General features: G+C 37.4%; 1 protein-coding gene across 3 annotated transcripts in view; it reads right to left on the reverse strand.

Annotated features, from left to right (window-relative positions):
• Positions 1 to 1,270: 1,270 nt before the first annotated feature.
• Psma8 (proteasome 20S subunit alpha 8) overlaps positions 1,271 to 22,527 on the reverse strand; it is a 56,157-nt gene continuing 34,900 nt past the window's right edge. For all 3 annotated transcript variants that reach the window (XM_027935747.1, XM_027935745.2, XM_027935744.1), the window contains exons 5-7: positions 3,111 to 3,230; positions 2,809 to 2,871; positions 1,271 to 1,363 (exon numbers count right to left, since the gene is read on the reverse strand). In XM_027935747.1, coding sequence (XP_027791548.1) covers positions 1,271 to 1,363; positions 2,809 to 2,871; positions 3,111 to 3,230 — 276 coding nt within the window. The remainder of the gene's footprint in view (positions 1,364 to 2,808; positions 2,872 to 3,110; positions 3,231 to 22,527) is intronic.

Below are 22,527 nucleotides of genomic sequence, written 5' to 3' on the forward strand. Positions count from 1 at the left end.
ACTGACAAAATTATGCTATGTGCATGTATGAATACATTAATTCTACTTTTATGTATAAATATAATACATCAATAAAAAAAATAAGTAAATAAATTAAAGACCAACAGAGTAGAGTAAGGGGACTGGGGAAGGGAGAAGATGAGAGAAGGGGTAAACACTGGAGACTGAAATGAAGCAAACAGTGTTATATGCACTTATGAATATGTCAAAATGAACTTTACTATTATGTGTAACTCTCATGCACTAACACAAACATTTTTAAAAAACAGCATTATAAGGGCATAGACCAAAACTGTATTAAATCAGCATTTCTAATGATCTCTGTAACAGGCAGGGTAATGACATTATGGAAGTCATTCTGTTTTCTACTCAAGAGTTATCCAGAACCACTAGAAATTCCGTAGCAACAAAGGACAGGAAAGACTACACCAAGGCTGCTGGTAATCATCAGAAGCAATGTAATTCCCTTAGGAATGTGTCTCCAAGCAGTGAAAGTGCAAAGAACCTCACAGGGAATCTTCCAATCAGCTTCCATGGAAGCTACTTTGAATATTATACATACAAAATGAGTGACTGATGGTAACTTTCCAGGGAGCTGCTGTGAACTGAAGGTCTGCCATATGCCCATGCTGCTGGCTGGCTGCATACAGAGAACAATGACCTCATCTTCTTTATTGCCTTCCAAAGTTTACATGAAGGTATGTCATAGGTACATTCCAACCTGGAACCATATGTAGAAGGACATTTTGGAAATACAATTCTTATTCTTATTCCTAGGAAGGGGTGAGAGGGATGCTGAGTTGACAACATGTACTTATACAGCTTGCACAGAGGAAACTGTTGTTTTTTTCCTCTCCATTGGTTTCTCTAATTGTATATACAGTCCTTCTAATATCTTCTTTTTTTTTCTAATATCTTCTTGAATGAATAAATAACAGAATAAACTAGGAAAAAATGAATGCAACTCAGTATTGTATTCAATTTATTGTGGAATAGCCAGCTCTTTAACTGAGGGTGAATACTCAAACTTCACCCAAATTACTCATTTCTTAAAATTAGAATTTTTTTCTTAATTAAATCTGCTTATCTAAAGAAAACCTTCACACCAATCTATGTAAGACGGAAGACAGCCACAAATTTGGCATTCTCAAAGTAGCACATATGAGTACTAAAGGTAATACTGCAAACTAACTTATTTCTTTTAACTCTTCATTAAGTAATTCCAAGTAGTACAGCAAAACATTAAAATTCCCAGTGCTCATTCTAAGAATTAGGCATTCTTCTTTGATTTTTTCTTCTCTGCTTCTTCCTTTTCCTTTTCTATTTCAGTTACTTGTAACTCAATTTCTTTAGCACTAAACATCTGAAAAGAGAAAAAAAAAATTACAGCAAATTTCAATTATGCCAATGTCTAAATATTTACAACATGAAGCAATCCCATTTTCATAATCTTATATTTTGCTTATAATTTTGCATTTTATACCTTCAAGTGTACAACAAAATGGTTCAAAAGGTTTAAAAGCCACATATGTGTAATAATTATTGTAAAGATATTAAGATAAATTTAATTATCTTAATAATAAAAAAAAGAGAATCTGGAATTTGAAAAAAAAATAAGCAACCTAATGAGAAGAAATATTGTCAAAGATGTTAAGAAAACAAAGTGATTTTAGCAATTAATTTGCCACCAGATTTTGCAATATAAGGAAGTTTAAGTTCATAAAGTTTATTTATCTGGTCAAAAATTGAAGAGGGTTTAAAAATCAGGTCTCCATGACTCTGATTTCAATTCCAGAATTCTTTTTATTTCACAATAAGATATGTGGCAGAAAGTCTATATTTGTCAATAATCTGTAAAACATATTACCTGGACATATTATATTTATATATTTTAAATGTAATTTTCCATGATTTGAGTGCCTTTGTACTCTCAGCTAGAGAGTTCGCTGGCAAACTAGACTGAACAGAGTTTACCTAATGAACCCTATTCCAAATGCTATTTTAGCCAATAAGTCTTCTATCAAAATACTCTGAACAGTTTATTTTGTGGCTCAATGGTTTTAATCCATAATGGCTGGAAAAGGCATATAGATAATGTCAGATTTGCCACAAAAGATGTATGGAAATATTATCATGCTAGGGACTAAAATGTAAGCCTGACAGAGGTTCAAGGAGCTCCAGGTGAAATGTAGAAAAATAGATCAAAACCAGCAGACAGAGGCTGAGGACACAGCTCAGTGGTACAGCCTGTGCTTAGTGCACACAAGGCTCTGGGTGCAATCCCCAGCATGGCAAAAACACGAAACTGAAACAAACCCCCAAACCAGTACACAATCAGAAGAGGGTAGGAGTTTCCTTGATATAAGGAAGGATAACATTTATGTTGGAAACCTGGAGCGCCAACAATTATATAAAAGTAGTAGCTGAATGACACTGATACATTCAGGAGATCTAAAAGACAGGAAGAGTAACTGCTTTCTTAAGCAATGAATTTACAGAGGGTACATGTTCTCTAATGGCTAGGGGGCTGGCTCAGTAAGCCTTCCTTACAGAAACACAGTAAATGGTGAAGGTAGAGATCAAGTACCTCTAAGTCTTCAAAAAGAGCCCGGGACTCATAACTGCTTGCAATGAGTATGTATAAATTAGTGCATTAGTTTACAGAAGCTAATACTATACAAAACAGAAGTCATCATGGTGTCAAAGGGTATGAAAGGATATCTGACACAATGAAGATTCATAGTTTCAACATTTTTAACTTCTCAAACTATACTACTGATATTTTTTCTTCTTTGGTTAATAACATACCTTCAAAGGTTGATTTCTTCTTATTATAGCCAGTTCAATGTTTTTTCCACCAGACTGGACAACCTAATGTAGAACAAGTATATATCAGAACTACTTCAGCTGGCTCGGGGTCTAGTTCAATGGTAAAATTGTGTGCCTAACATGGGCAAGTCCCTGAGCTTGATCCCCAGCACTAAAACACATACACACACACACACACACACACACACACACACACACACACACATAATCATTCAGTAAATGTGTTTAGTAAATTAAAATGGATGAGGAAAAGTAGCTAGTTTCTGAATGTGATCACTTACTTCTAGCAAAGCTCTTATTGCTAATTTAATAGCTTCGTTGTCATTTGCTATTGCATCTTCTGTGTAATTCTTTTCTAGAAATTCTCGGACAGTTTTAGCACTTCGGCCTATTGCATTTGCCTTTAAAAATAAAAAAATAATAATTAATATCATTACAATATAAATGAATTTACGATTTTGAAGTTAGGATTTTGAAGTTTTTTATTTCTTAGTAAAAATTATGGTCTTGATAACTTAGTAAACATCTCACAAACTCATTTGGTTATTATATGAATAATCCATAATGGTGACATTACTTTTATTTGCAAATATACCAATGTTTTGTCCTGATAAATGCTTTATATTAGTTCAATGGCTCCTAAGTCCTTCATAAAAGTCTTTTTCAGTCATTAGAAAACACTGAAAAAGTTGGAACTCCAAAAGGTATGGAGAAGAAAGGAGGTATAACTTTTCAATAGGATGCAAAAGGAAGAGAGAAAAAAGACATCAATGTCAATGTGAAAAAGAAAACTATTAACATGAATAGAACCAAACAGCATTTTCTTAGACTAAATATGTACTTTGAATAAGGTGTACTGGTCACTTACTCTTTATTTCTTTGACTCTATAAGCAAGAAGGGCTTCTATCCCATTCCCTATTCTTTAGAAATTTCCCTCAGATGAAGGAAAGAGGTAAACTGATTTCCCTAGTTGCATGGCTATCGGTAGCAAATAGTGTGTTCTTTTAATTCAGATTAAATACCCAGATCAGCATGGATGAGGATGATGATAATTCATATTAACAGAGCACTTAAGAGCTAGAAATCATGCTGTTTTAAGTGGATTGTCTCATTTAACCATCATAAAAATGATTATGAACTCCAATTCTTGGATGACAAAAATGGAGGCTTGGAAAGGCTAAAATAGGATTTCTGAGCCTCAGCACTATTAGTATTTTGGCCAGATAATTTGTTGTGGGCTGTCCTGTGAGTTGTAGGATATTTAGCAGTCTTTACTAATTGGATGCCAGAGGCACTCTGTTATATATATGCAATGTCTCCCAACGTATCATATGTCCCCAATGCAGTAATGTCCAGAGGTGAGGATTTTGGGAAGTGACTGGATCACAAGGGCTCTAACCCCATCAGTGGATGAATCTATTGATGGCTGGATGGTAGGTGGGATTTGGTTGAAGTAAGCAGGTCATAGTGGGGGGTGGGGGATGGAAGGATTATCTTTTCCCAGTTTCTTCCTTTCTCTGCTTTCTGGCTGCCATGAGTTGAGCAGCATCCTCTGCCATGATATTTGTCTTACCTTAAACCCAGAGCAATGCAACTAGCCAACCTCTTCTAAGTTTGTTTTTGTTTTTTTTTGGTACCAACACAACATTCGATCCCAAGGGCACTTAACCACTGAGCCATATCCCCAGCCCTTTAAAAAAAATTTTTTTTTTTTTTTTTTTTGAGACAGGTTTTGCTAAATTACTCTGGCCTCACTAAATTGCTGAAGCTGGCTTGAACTTGTGGTCCTCCTGCCTCAGCCTCCTGAGCTGCTGGGATTATAGGTATGCACCACAGTGCCCAGATCTTAGTTTTTCTTATCAGATATTTTGGTCAGAGGTGAAAAAGTGACTCATTCACTCCCCCACACCCCATAGAAGCTGTGACAAGCAAATGTCTTGGGACATTCTCAAATCTCTTTTTTATTTTGCTACTAGGGATTGAACCAGGTGTTTACCACTGAGCTATGTCCCCAGTGTTTTTTATTTTTTGAGACAGGGTCTTGCTAAATTTCTGAGGCTGGCCTCAAACTTGAGGTCCTCATGCTTCAGCTTCCTGAGTAGCTGGGATTTTAGGTGTATGTCACCTCACCTGGCTCAAGTAGCTTTTAAACAATCCCTGTTAACTATTGGCTCCAGTAATCTTGCCCTAAATCACATAGAACTGGGTTTTGAAACCAAGTGGTCTGAATCAACAAGTCAAGCATTTAACTCTATACATGTCTTGCCTTACGCCCCTTTGTTATGATGATCTATAGAGGGGAAAGAATCAGCAGAAAGCCCCATCATTTTACTGGTGTTAAATGGGGGAATGTCTCAGTATAATTCTTACAACAGCTCTACTGTGATCACAGGAAAGGAATATCAAAGCAGATTTTAGGAAGTGGTCATGAAAATATATCTTTTTACTACATGAGATTACACTGCTCTGGCTAGTAGAAGATTTTTCTAGTTCACTTTTTTTCTACATTATTATATTTCAGAGGATTAAAATAAGCAGCTGTAAATTTTTACATAAAATTTTGCAGCCCTGAAACTTTTCTAAGCTCACAGAGAAAGCCTGTGATTTTGGATTGTACTTGCTTCTAGGTCTTTCTATTTATTTTTGATTCTTGCAGTTCTGGGGCTTGAACCCAGGGGTGCTCTACCACTGATATATGACCCCAGTCCTTTTCATTTTTTATTTTGAGACAGGGTATTTCTAGTTTGTGATTCTCCTGCCTCAGCACTGAGTCGCTGCTGTTGCAGCTGTGTGCTCTGCACCCAGGTGCTTATAGTATTTTGTTGTTTTGGTTTTTTTTGCAGCTGGTTGCTGCCCAGCAAGGAGGCACTTTAATAGTGGTTTATCCAAAAATATCACTGGGGGCTGGGGATGTGGCTCAGCGGTAGAGCGCTCGCCTAACACATGTGAGGTGCTGGGTTCAATTCTCAGCACCAAATAAAAATAAAGGCATTGTGTCCAACTACAACCAAAAAAATATATATATTTTTTAAAAATCACTGGGTCCTTAAGGTCACCCTGTAATTCCTGGTGGCTTTTTTGTCTACCTTCTCCAAATGCTGATGTTAAAATTCTTTAACACTTAACAGGGCAGAGAAGCTTACATCTATAATCTAAACTACTTAGGAGGCTGAGACAGGAAGACTGCAAAGTTGATGGCCAGCCTGGGTAACTTAGTGAGATTTGGCCTCAAAATAAAATATAAAAAATACTAGGGATGTATCTCAGTGGTAGATGCTTCTGGGTTCAATCCCTAGTACTACGTAACAACAATAACAAAACGAACTTTAACTCTTACCTTCCAGACTGGTTTCCTAAGATCTAGCCTGTTTCTAACACTCATATCCTCTGCCCCCATCACCTACTCTAGACTATTTCAACAAAGGCTCTGATAGTTTTGCAACGTTTTTCCTTCCTATCTGCATAGCACATGATTTTTTTAATCAAATACTAACAGTGTCAAAAAAATTTTTTTTTGAGAAGAGAGAGAGAGAGAGAGAGAGAATTTTTGATATTTATTTTTCAGTTTTTGGCGGACACAACATCTTTGTTTGAATGTGGTGCTGAGGATCAAACCCGGGGCACACACATGCCAGGCGAGCATGCTACCACTTGAGCCACATCCCCAGCCCAACAGTGTCAAATTTAATATTCATTTTTCCTTTGTGACAGACCTCTAGATAATGTGACTGCAGAAAAATGTCATTGTCTAGTGTGTGCTAATGAATAGGTAAAAAGTACAAGTATAATGGAGCTTCTGGAAATCTTTGCTGCTTGGAATTCAGACAGGTTGGCTGGAGGTCTAGCAGCCACACTGAGGGCATGGGGAAAAGAGTTTAAAAAAAAAAAAAAAAGAGCAAAATGCCAGCATCTTCAAACTTCTTATTATGTGAGAAAAATCAACCCTTATGTGTTAAGTGTTGTCAGGTCTTTGTTGTTAGTTAATACCTCATTAGGGGCTGGGGTTGTGGCTCAGCGGTAGAGCACTTGCTTAGCATGTGCGAGGCCCTGGGTTCAATCCTCAACACTACATAAAAATAAATTAAAAAAAGGGTATGGTGTCCAACTACAACTAAAAAATAAATATTAACAAAATTTTTTAAAAATAAATACCTCATTAATAACCCACTGAGCCTGATCCTGTGACATACTACCTCAAACTCCTTCAGAAATAAAAACGTTTTTCCCTCCCCCCCACCCTCTCCTCCTCCTCCTCCTCCTCCTCCTCCTCTTCCTCCTCCCCCCCTCCTCCTCCCCCCTCCTCCTCCTCCTCCTCCCCCCTCCTCCTCCTCCTCCCCCCCCTCCTCCCCCCTCCTCCTCCTCCTCCCCCCCTCCTCCTCCTCCTCCCCCCCTCCTCCTCCTCCCCCCTCCTCCTCCTCCCCCCCTCCTCCTCCTCCCCCCCCCTCCTCCTCCTCCCCACCCCCCTCCTCCTCCTCCGGATTGAACTCAGAGGCACTCAACAACTGAGCCACATCCCCAGCCCTGCTTTTGTTGAGGCTGGCTTTGAACTCATGCTCCTCCTGCCTCAGCCTCTCAAGCCACTGGGATTACAGGCATGTGCCACCACGCCCTGTAATTTTATTCTTGCAGCTACTGAAAACACCACCAGAAGCTCACAGCCCTTAACCCTATTTGGAAAGTTCCTAGATTAACATGAGCTGCCTTGTGTAAGGTTATGGCTCTTTCAGAGGCAGCCCTAACCAACGGCTCCAACCTGGAACAACTCTGAAGAGCCACCACAGATCCAGAGCTTTCAATGGGGTCATTTGAAGTCTGTACTGAGACTGTGCCATAGGTGGCCCAACTCTTCCTTCAACCCTTCAACAGATGCTCATCCCAACAGTGCTGCAGTCTGGCTGGGCACAAAATAACCCAGCCACCACCAAAGCCTTGTAGATTCAAACAGCAACTCTTTATTCCCGAACTCTCACCGGCACTCTACACGCACATTCTGGGAAAATACACTCCCTCCACCAGGCTCTGCGTACCAATACTCTCAGAACCCCGCGAGAATTCAATGGGAACTCAAGGAGCAGGCGCCTGAGGCAGCAGGATCCACCCTAAACCTGGAGCCACCCTATTCCAGCAGGATCCACCCTAAACCCGAAGCCACCCTAATCCCTGAGCAGGGTCACCTTTCAAACCAAAATGCCATGCGTCATTCCTACTTGGCTATGGCTCTCAGCACAACAGCACTTCCTAAGAAATTTCCTAAAAATAACTGCCTCTTTTTGGAGCTGGTTTTTAAGTGGAACTTAATTTGTAATAATCTTTCAAAGTCTAGAAATTACTTTTCTGTCCTGTTCTTTACTGCCTGTGTTCTCTGCCAGTGATCATGGTTCTCATGAAACACATTGAGGAAGTCAAGGCCAGGTCCTCCTTGAGGTTGTGTGACTTCAGGAAGACTGAGGCCTCAGTTGACGGAGGTCAGGCCACATTCTTACCTGAAGACTTTCTGACTCCTACAGTGAATCTCGAACATATTCTCCCATATAAGAAAAATAGATATGGTAATAAATAAGGAACTTTGCCCATAATAAATCAAGTTAATCATAATTTCCATTATCTTTTGAAAGCAAAACAGGCTGTTTTCAACACAGTGAATTTAATGGTTATATTAAACATTCTTTGAAGTATTTTCTGCCCTGAGATTCTGTCCTTACGGCAACATTTTCCAAAGTGGATTTCACAGAGTACTAGAGTAGAGAAAGAGGATCTATGAAGAGAGTTCTAAATTTAAGGAATTTTGGACACTACTATTTTACCTGCATTTGAACCAACCTAGATGCCCTTCAATGGATGAATGGATAAAAAAAATGTGGCATTTATACACAATGGAGTATTACTCTGCATTAAAAAATGACAAAATCATAGAATTTACAGGGAAATGGATGGCATTAGAGCAGATTATGCTAAGTGAAGCTAGCCAATCCCTAAAAAACAAATGTCAAATGTCTTCTTTGATATAAGGAGAGTAGCTAAGAACAGAGTAGGGTCGAAGAGCATGAGAAGAAGATTAACATTAAACAGGGATGAGAGGTGGGAGGGAAAGGGAGAGAGAAGGGAAAATGCATGGAAATGGAAGGAGACCCTCAGAGGTATACAAAAGTACATACAAGAGGAAGTGAGGGGAAGGGGAAAAATAATACAAGGGGGACAAACGAATGTCAGTAAAGGGGGCAGAGAGAGAAGAGGGGAGGGGAGGGGAGGGGAGGGGAGGGGAGGGGGGATAGTAGAGGATAGGAAAGACAGCAGAATACAACAGACACTAGTATGGCAATATGTAAATCAATGGATGTGTAACTGATGTGATTCTGCAATCTGTATATGGGGTAAAAATGGGAGCTCATAACCCACTTGAATCAAATTGTGAAATATGATATATCAAGAACTATGTAATGTTTTGAACAGCCAACAATAAAAAAAAAAAAAAAAAAATTTATAGATACTTTCAGATGACCCAAACGTATTTCAATAATGAAAATTATTGAAAAATTTTAAAGAAACATCTCCTCAAATTATCTAGCTAGAGCGTTTGTTTACTTTATTTAATGCATCAAAAGAAAAATACTTTGAGCATTGGTGGTTATACTGATGAGCAAAGCTGCCTTGCAAAAGAAAAACACTTTAAGGCTGAGGCAGGAATATCTTAAGTTCAAAGTCAACCTCAGCAATGGCAAGGCATTAAGCAACTTAGTGAGACCCTGTCTCAAAATAAAATAAGAAATACTATTCATAAATAAGCAACACATTAATTTTACTCATATTTTTAAGTGCTATGGTTCATACCCAGAACAGCAAAACATGTCCCTTTATAAATCATTAATACTCTTAGTCACAGGGGGTCTTAAGTCTATGGATGTGTGTCTAGTTAAAGTGATACAGAATCATTTTGTTTGTTTGTTTTTTGGTACGAGGGATTGAACCCAGGGGCACTTTACCACCTAGCTATATCACCAGCCTTTTCTTTTCTTTAACTTTGAGACAGGGTTTCACTAAGTTGCTGAGGCTGGTTTTGAATTTACAATCTTCTTGCTTCAATCTCCAGAGTCACTGGGATTATATGTGTGGGACACTGTACCCAGCCATGCTAGATTTCAGAACTACTAAGCAAAAACCTATTAATTCCCTCAATTAAATGTCTATATTATTTTGAAAAAAAATCAATAAAACAGGACTACAGAAAAAGGCACTTAGAAGTAGAATTTCATGCTCTGAAGGCTGTAAGTGTTTTAACCATAAAACATGAGTAGTGATTACTGTAAAACAAACCCTAAATGCTTAAGACATAACTTTCCCTCATAAGTTTTTAGTTAATAGAGAAAATAAAATAAACAAAAAAGGAAAGCATTACTTGCTGGGCACACTGGCACACGCCTGTAATCCCAGTGGCTCGTAGGCTGAGGCAGGAATATCTCAAGTTCAAAGTCAATCTCAGCAATGGCAAGGCACTAAGCAACTTAGTGAGACCCTGTCTCTAAATAAAATACAATATAGGACTGGGGATGTGGTTAGCGGTAGAGTACCCCTGAGTTCAATCCCTGGTACCAAAAAAAACAAAAAAAGCATTACTTTTTTTTTTTTTATAAGAATTACAAATGCTTCAGAAGTTCAAAAGAGCCAGTCACAGTGGTGCTGTAATTACAGCAACTCAGGAAGGTAAATCACGAGGATCACAAGTTAGAGACCAGCCTCAGCAATTTAGTGAGGCCCTAAGCAAATTAGAAAGAACCTGTCTCCTCCCTCTCCCCAAAAAAGGGGCTGGGATGCCATGGATTCAAGGATCTGACTACTGTTGATGGGGCAGAGGAATATGTCAGGACCATGTTAGTAGCAAACAACCTTGAAATAGGAGGTAATGTCTCCCTGCAGAAAGAGGAGACTTGATCACTACCTACTATAAAAGTGGTAGCTTCCCCAAGTTTAGGGTTTCTTGGCTACTAGGATAACCCATTGGTCCATCTGGGTTCCTCTGTTTTGCTTATGGCATTTTGAAGAGCATGGAGAATTGGCACAGTCATTAAGTTCATGCTGCTTGTTATGATGAGCTTGAGAGATGTAGTGTGATTGACCAAGGCTTGGCTCTTCTTTTTTTTTTCTTTAGTGAAAGATAAAAGAGTATTTTTAGGTTGACTTCTTAATTTGTTGTTTTTAGATATACATGGCATTATAGCATATTTTGACATTTATACATACATGGAGTATAACTTCCCATTCTTGCGGTTGTATATGATATGGAGCTACACTGGTCATGTATTCACATATGAACATAAGAAATTTATCAATTCATTCTATTTTCTTTCCTATTCCCATCTACCCTGGCTTCCCTTCATTTCCCTTTGTCTAATCCAATGAACTTATACTCTTCCCCAGGGCACCCTGTGTATTATAATCTGCATATTGGAGAACATTTGCCCTTTGGGTTTTTGGGATTGGCTTATTTCACTTAGCATGATAGTCTCCAGATCCATTCATTTACCAGCAAATGCCATCATTTCATTCTTTTTTATGCTTAAGTAATATTTCACTGTGTATACACAGCACATTTTGTTTATCAACCCATCTGTTGGAGGGCACGTAGGTGGTTCCTTAGCTTAGCTATTGTGAATTGACCTGCTATAAACATTGATGTAGTTGTGTCACTATAGTATTCTGATTTTAAACCCTTTGGGTATATATTGAGGAAATTTTCTGAGGAATCTCCATATTACTTTCCAGACTGGGTGCACTAATTTGTAGCCCTACCAGCAATGTATGAGTGTGTATTTTCCTCCACATCCTAACATTTATTATTACTTATATTCTTGATAATTGCCATTCTGACTGGAGTGAGATGAAATCTCAGGGTAGTTTTAATTTGCACTTCTCTAATTGCTAGAGATGTTGGGCATTTTTTCATATATTTGTTGACTGATAGTATTTCTTCTTTTGCGATGTGCCTGGTCAGTTCCTTTGCCCATTTATTAAATTAGGTTATTTATTGTTTTGGTGGTTTCTGAGTACTTTACATATCCTGGAAATTAATGCTCTATCTGAGGTGCAGGTGGCAAAGATTTTCTCCCATTCTATAGGCTCTCTCTTCACGTTCTTGATTGTTTCCTTTGCTGTGAAAAATCTTTTTAGTTTGATACCATCCCATTTATAGATTCTCAATTTTACTTCTTTGGCTTTAGGAGTCTTGTTGATGAATTCAGTTCCTAAGCCGACACAACGTAGAGAGAGTTGGGTCTACTTTTTCTTCTAGTAGGCACATGGTCCCTGGTCCTTGATTTACTTTGAGTTGAGTTTTGATCAGGGTGAGAGACGGGGTTTAATTTCATTTTGCTACATACGGATTTCCAGTTTTCCCAGCACCATTTGTTGAACAGGCTATCCTTTTCTCCAATGTATGTTAATGGCACCTTTGTTTAGTATGAGGTAATTGTATTTATGTGGGTTTTTCTCTGTCACCTATTCTGTACCATTGGTCTTCATGTCTGCTTTTGGTGCCAATATCATGCCATTTTTTGTTACTATACCTCTGTAGTATAGTTTAAAGTCTGGTATCGTGATGCCTCCTGTTTTTCTACTAAGGATTGCTTTGGCTATTCTGGGCCTCTTATTTTTCCAAATTAATTTCACGGGTGCTTTTTCTATTTTCATGAAGAACATCACTGGAACCTTAATAGGAATTGTATTAAGTCTGTATAATGCTTTTGGTAGTAAATCCATTTTGACAATATTAATTCTGCTTATCTAAGAACATGGGAGATCTTTTCATCTTCTAAGGTTTTCTTCAATTTCTTTCTTTAGTGTTCTGTAGTTTTCATTGTAAAGGTCTTTCACCTCCTTTTTTAGATCAATTCCCAAATACTTATTTTTGAGGCAAGTGTGAATGGGATAGTTTTCCTATCTTTCACTGGTTTATCACTGATGTATAAGAATGCAATGATTTGTGGGTGTTAATTTTATATCCTGCTACTTTGCTGAATTCATTTGTGAGTCCTAAAAGTCTCCTGATGGAGTTTTTGGGTCTTCTAAATATAGAATATGTCCTCAGCTAATAGGGGTAGTATGAATTCTTCGTTTCCTATTCATATTCCTTTAATTTATTTCTTCTAATTGCTCTGGCAAGAGTTTCCAGGACTATGTTGAATAGAAATGGTGAAAGATGCCAATCCTATCTTGTTCCAGTTTTTAGAGAAAATGCTTCCAATTTTTCTCCATTTAGAATGATGCTAGCCTTGGGTTTAGTATATATAGCTTTTACAATGTTGTGGTATGCTCCTACTGTCCCTAGTTTTTCTAGTGATTTGAACATGAATGGATGCTGTATTTTGTCAAAAGCTGCATCTAATTAAGATAATCATGTGATTCTTGTCTTTAGGCTATTGAAGTGACGAATTATGTTTATTTATTTCCGGATATTGAACCAACCTAGCATCCCTGGGGTGAACTCCACTTGATCATGGTGTTCTATCTTTTAAATATATTTTTATATGCAATTTGCCAGTATTTTACTAAGAATTTTTGCATCTATATTCATCAAGGATATTGCTCTGAAGTTTTCTTTCCTTGATGTGTTTTTGTCTGGTTTTTGGTATCAGGGTAATACTAGCTTCATAAAATGAGTTTGGAAGGGTTCCCTTTTCTATTTCATGGAATAATTTGAGGAGGATTGGTGTTAGTTCTTCTTTAAAGGTCTGGTAGAACTTGGCTGAGAATCTGGTCCTGGGCTTTTTTTTCCTAGTAGGTTTTTTTGTGTTATTCTTATGAATTACTTTGGTAGGCTTTTGATGGTGTCTTCAACTTCACTGCTTGAAATTTATCTGTCTAAATTTTCTATGTCCTCCTGACTCAATTTGGGCAGTTCATATGTTTCTAGAAATTTGTCATTGTCTTCAAGATTTTCCATTCCATTTGAGAATAAATTTTCCAAATAAGTTCCGATTATCATCTGTGTTTCACTAGTGTCCGTTATGATATTTCCTTTTTCATAGTGCATTTTAGTAATTTGAGTTTTCTCTTTGTTAGCTTGCCTAAGTGTTTTTATCAATTTTCTTGATTTTTTTAGAGGACCAACTTTTTTTTTTTTTTAATTTTTTATTGTTGGCTGTTCAAAACATTACATAGTTCTTGATATATCATATTTCACAATTTGATTCAAGTGGGTTATGAGCTCCCATTTTTACCCCATATACAGATTGCAGAATCACATCAGTTACACATCCATTGATTTACATATTGCCATACTAGTGTCTGTTGTATTCTGCTGTCTTTCCTATCCTCTACTATCCCCCCTCCCCTCCCCTCCCCTCCCCTCTTCTCTCTCTGCCCCCTCTACTGACATTCGTTTGTCCCCCTTGTATTATTTTTCCCCTTCCCCTCACTTCCTCTTGTATGTACTTTTGTATAACTCTGAGGGTCTCCTTCCATTTCCATGCATTTTCCCTTCTCTCTCCCTTTCCCTCCCACCTCTCATCCCTGTTTAATGTTAATCTTCTTCTCATGCTCTTCGACCCTACTCTGTTCTTAGTTACTCTCCTTATATCAAAGAAGACATTTGGCATTTGTTTTTTAGGGATTGGCTAGCTTCACTTAGCATAATCTGCTCTAATGCCATCCATTTCCCTGTAAATTCTATGATTTTGTCATTTTTTAATGCAGAGTAATACTCCATTGTGTATAAATGCCACATTTTTTTTATCCATTCATCCACTGAAGGGCATCTAGGTTGGTTCCACAGTCTAGCTATTGTGAATTGTGCTGCTATGAACATCGATGTAGCAGTGTCCCTGTAGCATGCTCTTTTTAGGTCTTTAGGGAATAGACCGAGAAGGGGAATAGCTGGGTCAAATGGTGGCTCCATTCCCAGCTTTCCAAGAAATCTCCATACTGCTTTCCAAATTGGCTGCACCAATTTGCAGTCCCACCAGCAATGTACAAGTGTACCCTTTTCCCCACATCCTCGCCAGCACTTGTTGTTGTTTGACTTCATAATGGCTGCCAATCTAACTGGAGTGAGATGGTATCTTAGGGTGGTTTTGATTTGCATTTCTCTGACTGCTAGAGATGGTGAGCATTTTTTCATGTACTTGTTGATTGATTGTATGTCCTCCTCTGAGAAGTGTCTGTTCAGGTCCTTGGCCCATTTGTTGATTGGGTTGTTTGTTCTCTTATTGTCTAATTTTTTGAGCTCTTTGTATACTCTGGATATTAGGGCTCTATCTGAAGTGTGAGGAGTAAAGATTTGTTCCCAGGATGTAGGCTCTCTATTTACCTCTCTTATTGTATCTTTTGCTGAGAAAAAACTTTTTAGTTTGAGTAAGTCCCATTTGTTGATTCTAGTTATTAACTTTTGTGCTATGGGTGTCCTATTGAGGAATTTGGAGCCCGACCCCACCGACTGTAGATCGTAGCCAACTTTTTCTTCTATCAGACGGCGCGTCTCTGATTTGATATCAAGCTCCTTGATCCATTTTGAATTCACTTTTGTGCATGGCGAGAGAAAGGGATTCAGTTTCATTTTGTTGCATATGGATTTCCAGTTTTCCCAGCACCATTTGTTGAAGATGCTATCCTTCCTCCATTGCATGCTTTTAGACCCTTTATCAAATATAAGATAGTTGTAGTTTTGTGGATTGGTTTCTGTGTCCTCTATTCTGTACCATTGGTCCACCCACCTGTTTTGGTACCAGTACCATGCTGTTTTTGTTACTATTGCTCTGTAATATAGTTTGAAGTCTGGTATCGCTATACCGCCTGATTCACACTTCCTGCTTAGCATTGTTTTTGCTATTCTGGGTCTTTTATTTTTCCATATGAATTTCATGATTGCTTTCTCTATTTCTACAAGAAATGCCGTTGGGATTTTGATTGGCATTGCATTAAACCTATAGAGAACTTTTGGTAATATCGCCATTTTGATGATGTTAGTTCTGCCTATCCATGAACAGGGTATATTTTTCCATCTTCTAAGATCTTCTTCTATTTCTCTCTTTAGGGTTCTGTAGTTTTCATTGTATAAGTCTTTCACCTCTTTTGTTAGGTTGATTCCCAAGTATTTTATTTTTTTTGAAGATATTGTGAATGGAGTGGTTGTCCTCATTTCCATTTCAGAGGATTTGTCGCTGATATACAGGAATGCCTTTGATTTATGCGTGTTGATTTTATATCCTGCCACTTTGCTGAATTCATTTATTAGCTCTAATAGTTTCTTTGTAGACCCTTTTGGGTCTGCTAGGTATAGAATCATGTCATCTGGAAATAGTGATAATTTAAGTTCTTCTTTTCCTATTTTGATGCCTTTAATTTCTTTCGTCTGTCTAATTGCTCTGGCCAGTGTTTCGAGAACTATGTTGAACAGAAGTGGTGAGAGAGGGCATCCCTGTCTTGTTCCAGATTTTAGAGGGAATGCCTTCAATTTTTCTCCATTCAGAATGATGCTAGCCTGAGGCTTAGCATAGATTGCTTTTACAATATTGAGGTATGTTCCTGTTATCCCTAGTTTTTCTAGAGTTTTGAACATAAAGGGATGCTGTACTTTGTCGAATGCTTTTTCCGCATCTATCGAGATGATCATATGGTTCTTATTTTTAAGTCTATTGATGTGGTGAATAACATTTATTGATTTCCTTATATTGAACCAGCCTTGCATCCCAGGGATGAATCCTACTTGATCATGGTGCACAATTTTTTTGATATGTTTTTGTATCCGAGTGGCCAGAATTTTATTGAGGATTTTTGCATCTAGGTTCATTAGAGATATTGGTCTGTAGTTTTCTTTCTTTGAAGTGTCTTTGTCTGGTTTAGGTATCAGGGTGATGTTGGCCTCGTAGAATGAATTTGGAAGTTCTCCCTCTTTTTCTATTTCCCGAAGTAGCTTGAAAAGTATTGGTATTAGTTCCTCTTTAAAGGTTTTGTAAAACTCTGCTGTATACCCATCCGGTCCTGGGCTTTTCTTAGTTGGTAGTCTTTTGATGGTTTCTTCTATTTCCTCAATTGATATTGGTCTGTTTAGGTTGTCTATATCCTCCTGACTCAATCTGGGCAGATCATATGACTTAAGAAATTTATCTATGCCTTCACTATCTTCTAATTTATTGGAGTATAAGGATTCAAAATAATTTTTGATTATCTTCTGTATTTCTGAAGTGTCTGTTGTGATATTGCCTCTTTCATCCCGTATGTTAGTGATTTGAGTTCTCTCTCTTCTTCTCTTCGCTAGCATGGCTAAGGGTCTGTCGATTTTGTTTATTTTTTCAAAGAACCAACTTTTAGTTTTGTCAATTTTTTCAATTGTTTCTTTTGTTTCGATTTCATTGATTTCAGCTCTGATTTTAATTATTTCTTGCCTTCTACTTCTTTTGCTGTTGTTTTGCTCTTCTTTTTCTAGGATTTTGAGATGAAGTATGAGATCATTTATTTGTTGGTTTTTTCTTTTTTTAAGGAATGAACTCCAAGCAATGAATTTTCCTCTTAGAACTGCTTTCAATGTGTCCCATAGATTCCGATATGTTGTGTCTGTGTTTTCATTAATCTCTAAGAATTTTTTAATTTCCTCCTTGATGTCTTCTATAACCCATTGATCATTCAGTAACCTATTGTTCATTCTCCAAGTGATATATTCTTTTTCCTTCCTTCTTTTATCGTTGATTTTCAGTTCCATTCCATTATGATCAGATAGGATGCATGGTATTATCTCTACTCCTTTGTATTGTCTAAGAGTTTCCCTGTGACATAATATATGATCTATTTTTGAGAAGGATCCATGTGCTGCTGAGAAAAAAGTGTAACTGCTTGATGTTGGGTGGTATATTCTATATATGTCAATTAAGTCTAGGTTATTAATTGTGTTATTGAGTTCTATAGTTTCCTTATTCAACTTTTGTTTGGAAGATCTGTCCAGTGGTGATAGAAGTGTGTTGAAGTCTCCCATGATTATTGTATGGTGGTCTATTAGACTCTTGAACTTGAGAAGAGTTTGTTTGATGAACATAGCTGCACCATTGTTTGGGGCATATATATTTATGATTGTTATGTCTTGTTGGTGTATGTTCGAGGACCAACTTTTTGTATCATAATTTTTTTGAATATTTATTTGTTTCAATTTCATTAACATCAGCACTGATTTTAATTACTTCCTGTCTTCTACTGCTTTTGGTGTTGATTTGTTCTTCTTTTTATAGGCTTTGAGATGTAATGTTAGGTTACTTATTTGGTGAATTTCTGTCCTTTTAATAAATGAGCTTACTGCAATGAACTTTCCTCTCAGAACAGCCTTCATAGCATCCCAGAGATTTTGGTATATTGTATTACCATTCTCATTTACCTCTAAGTATTTTTTTAAATTTAATCTGTGATTTTTCTGCTATCAATTGGTCAATAGTTTATTATTTAGTCTCCAGGTGTTAAGAGTAGCTTATTTTATCTTTGATTTCTAATTTCATTCCATTATGATATGATAAAATGCAAGGTATTATCTCTATGTTTTCATATTTGCTGAGAGTTGCTTTGTGGGATAAGATATGGTCCATTTTAGAGAAGGATCTGTATGCTGCTGAGAAGAAAGTGTATTCAGTCCTTAATGGATGAAAAATTATACATATGTCTGTGACATCTAAATTATTAGTTGCATTTTTTAGTTCTATAATCTATCCAGTGATGATAGAAGCATGTTAAAGTCACCCAGTATTATTTTATTGTGGTCCATTTGATTCTTGAAATGGAAAGGGGTTTTTCTGATGTACATAGATGTTCCATTGTTTGGGGCATAAATACTTGCAATTGTTATGTCTTGTTTATGTATAATTCCTTTAAACAGTTATGAAATGTCCTTTTTATCCCTTCTAATTTGTCTTGAAGTCCATTTTACCTGATATGAGGATGGAAACCCCTGCTGTTTACATGATCCATGTAAGTGATATGTTTTTCTCCATCCTTTTACCTTCAGTCTGTGGATGTCTCTGCCTATGAGGTGAGTCTCTTGGAGATAGCATGTTGCTGGGTCTTGGTTTTTTAATCCAATCTACTAGTATATGTCTTTTGATTGACGAGTTTAGGCCATTCACATGCAATGCTATTATTGAGAAATATTTTTATTCCCTGTCATTTTGAGTCATTTCTGGTTTTAATTTGTATTAGTTTCTCCTTTGATTCACTATTCTTTTAGTGAAGTTCCTCCCTTTGCTGGTTTTCACTTTTACTTTTCATTTTTCTTCATGAAATATTTTACTGAATATGTTTTATAGTGCAGGCTTTCTTGCTGTGAATTCTTTTACCCTTTGTTTATCATGGAAGATTTTTACTTCATGGTCAGTTTTAAAGCCTAATTTTGCTGGGTATAGTATTCTTAGCTGACATCCATTTTCTTTCAGAGTTTGGTATTTATTATTCTACAGCCTCCGAACTTTGAATGTCTCCCTTGAGAAATCAGCTGATATCTGGACTAGTTTTCTTCTAAATATGACCTGTATGACCTGCTATTTTTCTCTGGCAGCCTTTAAAATCCTATCTTTATTCTGTGTGTCAGGCATTGTACTTTTGCATATTTGGGGTTCTATAGCTTCTGTATTTGATTTTTCCATTTCATTCTTCAGGTTTGGGAATTTTTCTGATACTATTTCATTGAAAAGATTGTGCATTCCTTTGGTTTGCATCTCTGAGCCTTCATCTATCCTGATAAATCTTAAATTTGGTCTTTCAAGTTATCCCATATTTCTTGGGAAGTTTTGTTCATCAACTTTTTTTTTTTTTTTTTTAGTTTTAGGTGTACACAATATCTTTATTTTTTATTTTTATGTAGTGCTAAGGATTTAATACAGTGCCTCATGCACTCTAGGTGAGTGTGTCACCACTGAGCCACAACCCCAGCCCTTGGTTCACTGTCTTTAACATCTTTTCTCCATGGTCAACTTTATTTTCAAGATTATATATTTTGTCTTCTTTGCCTGAAACTCTTGTCTCCCAAATGATCTAGTCTGTTGGTGATGCTTTCCACTGAATTTTTAATTTGGTTTATTGACTCCTTCATTTCAGGATTTCTGATTTTTTTGTTCATAATCTCTCTTTATTGAAGTAATCTTTCACTTCCTGTATTTTCTCTAATTTCACTCCTTACACTGTCCTTTATCTTGCAGATCAGTTTAACTATGTACATTCTAAACTCCTCTGATGTTTATTCCATTGTGTGTCGAAGGATTCTGTTGTTGAAGCATCTTAGTTTGCTTTTTCATTTTGTTTGTGTGTCTATGCATATAACAGTATGGATCTGAGGCTGTAGAGTTTCTACCCTGTGGACTTAATAGTGTCCCCAAAGATTTCCAGTACCTCACCATTTAGGGGGAGACAAATAATAACAACAATCAATGCAAACAATATAAGCATTAAATCAAATAATTCCTGCCATGAAATCTACATCAATTGTCACAATAAATAGAAATGAGGTGATCAGTTACTGCTTACAATAAAAATAGTAAATCTGCAAAAAAGGCTTTGCAATTTCAAACGGTGGACAGGGAGAGAACAGAAGTGATGCATAATCTAATGATTACTAGGGAGTGGGGAGAGAAGATTGAAGTAAAAAATAAAGGAAGAGTGAAAGAGAATAATAGTGATTGAATATTAGAAGAGAGAAAGGGAAACAGATAAGTGAGAAGAAAAATACATATAAAGTAAAAATTTTTAAATAAAAAGAAACCAAAACAAAACTGAAATATACTTATCAAACATCCTAGTCCTCAACAAATTGATCCATGAAAAATAATTAGCTTCAAAAATACTAGAAATGAGAAAAAAACAAATATAAATATATATAAATATCTATGAACCATTAAGGTTACAGTAAACAGAGAAAAGAAAAAAGAAATCTCAATGAAAAGTTAAAGAATTGTTTCCATGGAGTTCAAAAGATTCTCAGCTTCCTTTCTCAGCAGTGTTAGGTGGGGTCATCTGGATTATGATGCTTGTTCCACCCTCAGGGCGGGATCACTGCAGTTAGTATGGTAATCCCATAGGTAGAACTCCTGGAGGGAAGTTTAGGTTTAGGTATGTTCCAGGTTCTTCACTGAATGCCAACTGGTCTGGAGAGTTTAAACCAGTGTTCTTCCAGGGCCTAGCAATTGTCAGTCCACACTGGAAGACTGCATCCCAAGGATCTCCTTTGGGTTCCATTTGTGTGGTGGAGAAGCCAATTCTTAGTTCACTATGGTACCTGTGGACCACATGTTTCCTGGTCTTTGAGTTCTATCTCCAAACTCAATTTCTCCTGCCACTGCCCTTTCCAATTCCTGGCCTGGCACCTCTCTCCCAGCCAGCCCTGCAAGCAGCTGGATTAGAGCAGGAGGGGAAGAGCTGGGTAAGTTTCCATGACTAGTAGTTCCCTGTGTAAACCTCTCTCCATATTTGATTTTCTCCTGGTGACTTAGGCACACTGTGTCGTGCAGTGTGGGTTTGCCAGGAGTTGGCTCACATAGCTGTCAGCCCCTGCTCTGAGGCTGCAAAATGGTTCCTTCCTCTGTCCTCTGCAAGTAGCTGGGGGAGATGCAGCTTCTTTCACACACTAGGATATTGTGCAGTACACCTTTCAGTTTAGTCGGGTAGCGTCTTTGATCTCTAAACTCTCTGTACCCACACACACCTCAGTCACCCACTAAAAATGCAGGTTTCTTTAATTCCCTTATCCCTGGCTTGTGGAGGGACCACTCTGGCTGATGCTTCTGGCCATGGCAGTGGCTGTGGTGCTGGGGATTTCTTCCTTATCTTATTATATCCGATCTCCTGAGTCCCCAGTCTCCTTTGAATGTCCAGTATTAGATTCCAGTAAAGTCCCACCCTTCCTTTTTTTGTTCACCCATTTTGCTGAGAAGCTGCCTATCTGCTTTCTTGGTTTCTAGGAAAGTGATGTTCTCTATTCTACCATATCGAAATCTCTCTGGATTGAACTTATTAAATAAAAATAGTCTAATTTATGGTTTCCCAATTGATCTCTAAGAAAGATTATTTCCATACATAGCTTAATTTTATGTTCAGGAACCTTTGTCTAAAAGATATGTATCAATGTATTACAGATATATACACCAGTGCTAAAATACAGGGGTCAGAAATTACAGCCTCTGGGCCAATTCACTGTTTTTATAATAAAGTTTCATTGGTACATGGTCACACACACTCCTTTACATATTGACAATTTCTCATTTTATGCTATTACAACATTTTATGCTTAGTAATTAGAGAAGGGACTATATATCCTATAAGCCTAAACTATTTACCACTTGGCTTTTTAAGAAAGTTAGCTAATTCCTTACTATAAATCAGTAGTTTATACTCCTAAAAATTACAGAGACCTCCAAAATGCTTTTGTTTATTTTACCTATTGGTATTTACCAAATTAGTGTTAAAAAGTGTGCATATTCAGAGCTGGCCATGGTGGTACTTGCCTGTAATTCCAGTGACCTGGAAGACTGCAAGACCAGCCTCAGCAACTTAGTAAGACCCTGTCTCAAAATTTAAGTGTTGGAAGCTGCGATCAAGTCAAGATGGCACCTGGCAGTTTGCCAGGAGGAGTGGTTTGTGAGGCAACGCCACCAAGCCATTAAGATGGTGGGGACTCCTTATTGGCTGATTGCTGTATCTGTAGGGGAGCAATGCTATGATTGGATGATGCTGATTGAGTCAAGCTG

Source organism: Marmota flaviventris, chromosome 16, assembly GCF_047511675.1.
Source record: "Marmota flaviventris isolate mMarFla1 chromosome 16, mMarFla1.hap1, whole genome shotgun sequence".
Lineage (NCBI taxonomy): Eukaryota > Metazoa > Chordata > Mammalia > Rodentia > Sciuridae > Marmota > Marmota flaviventris.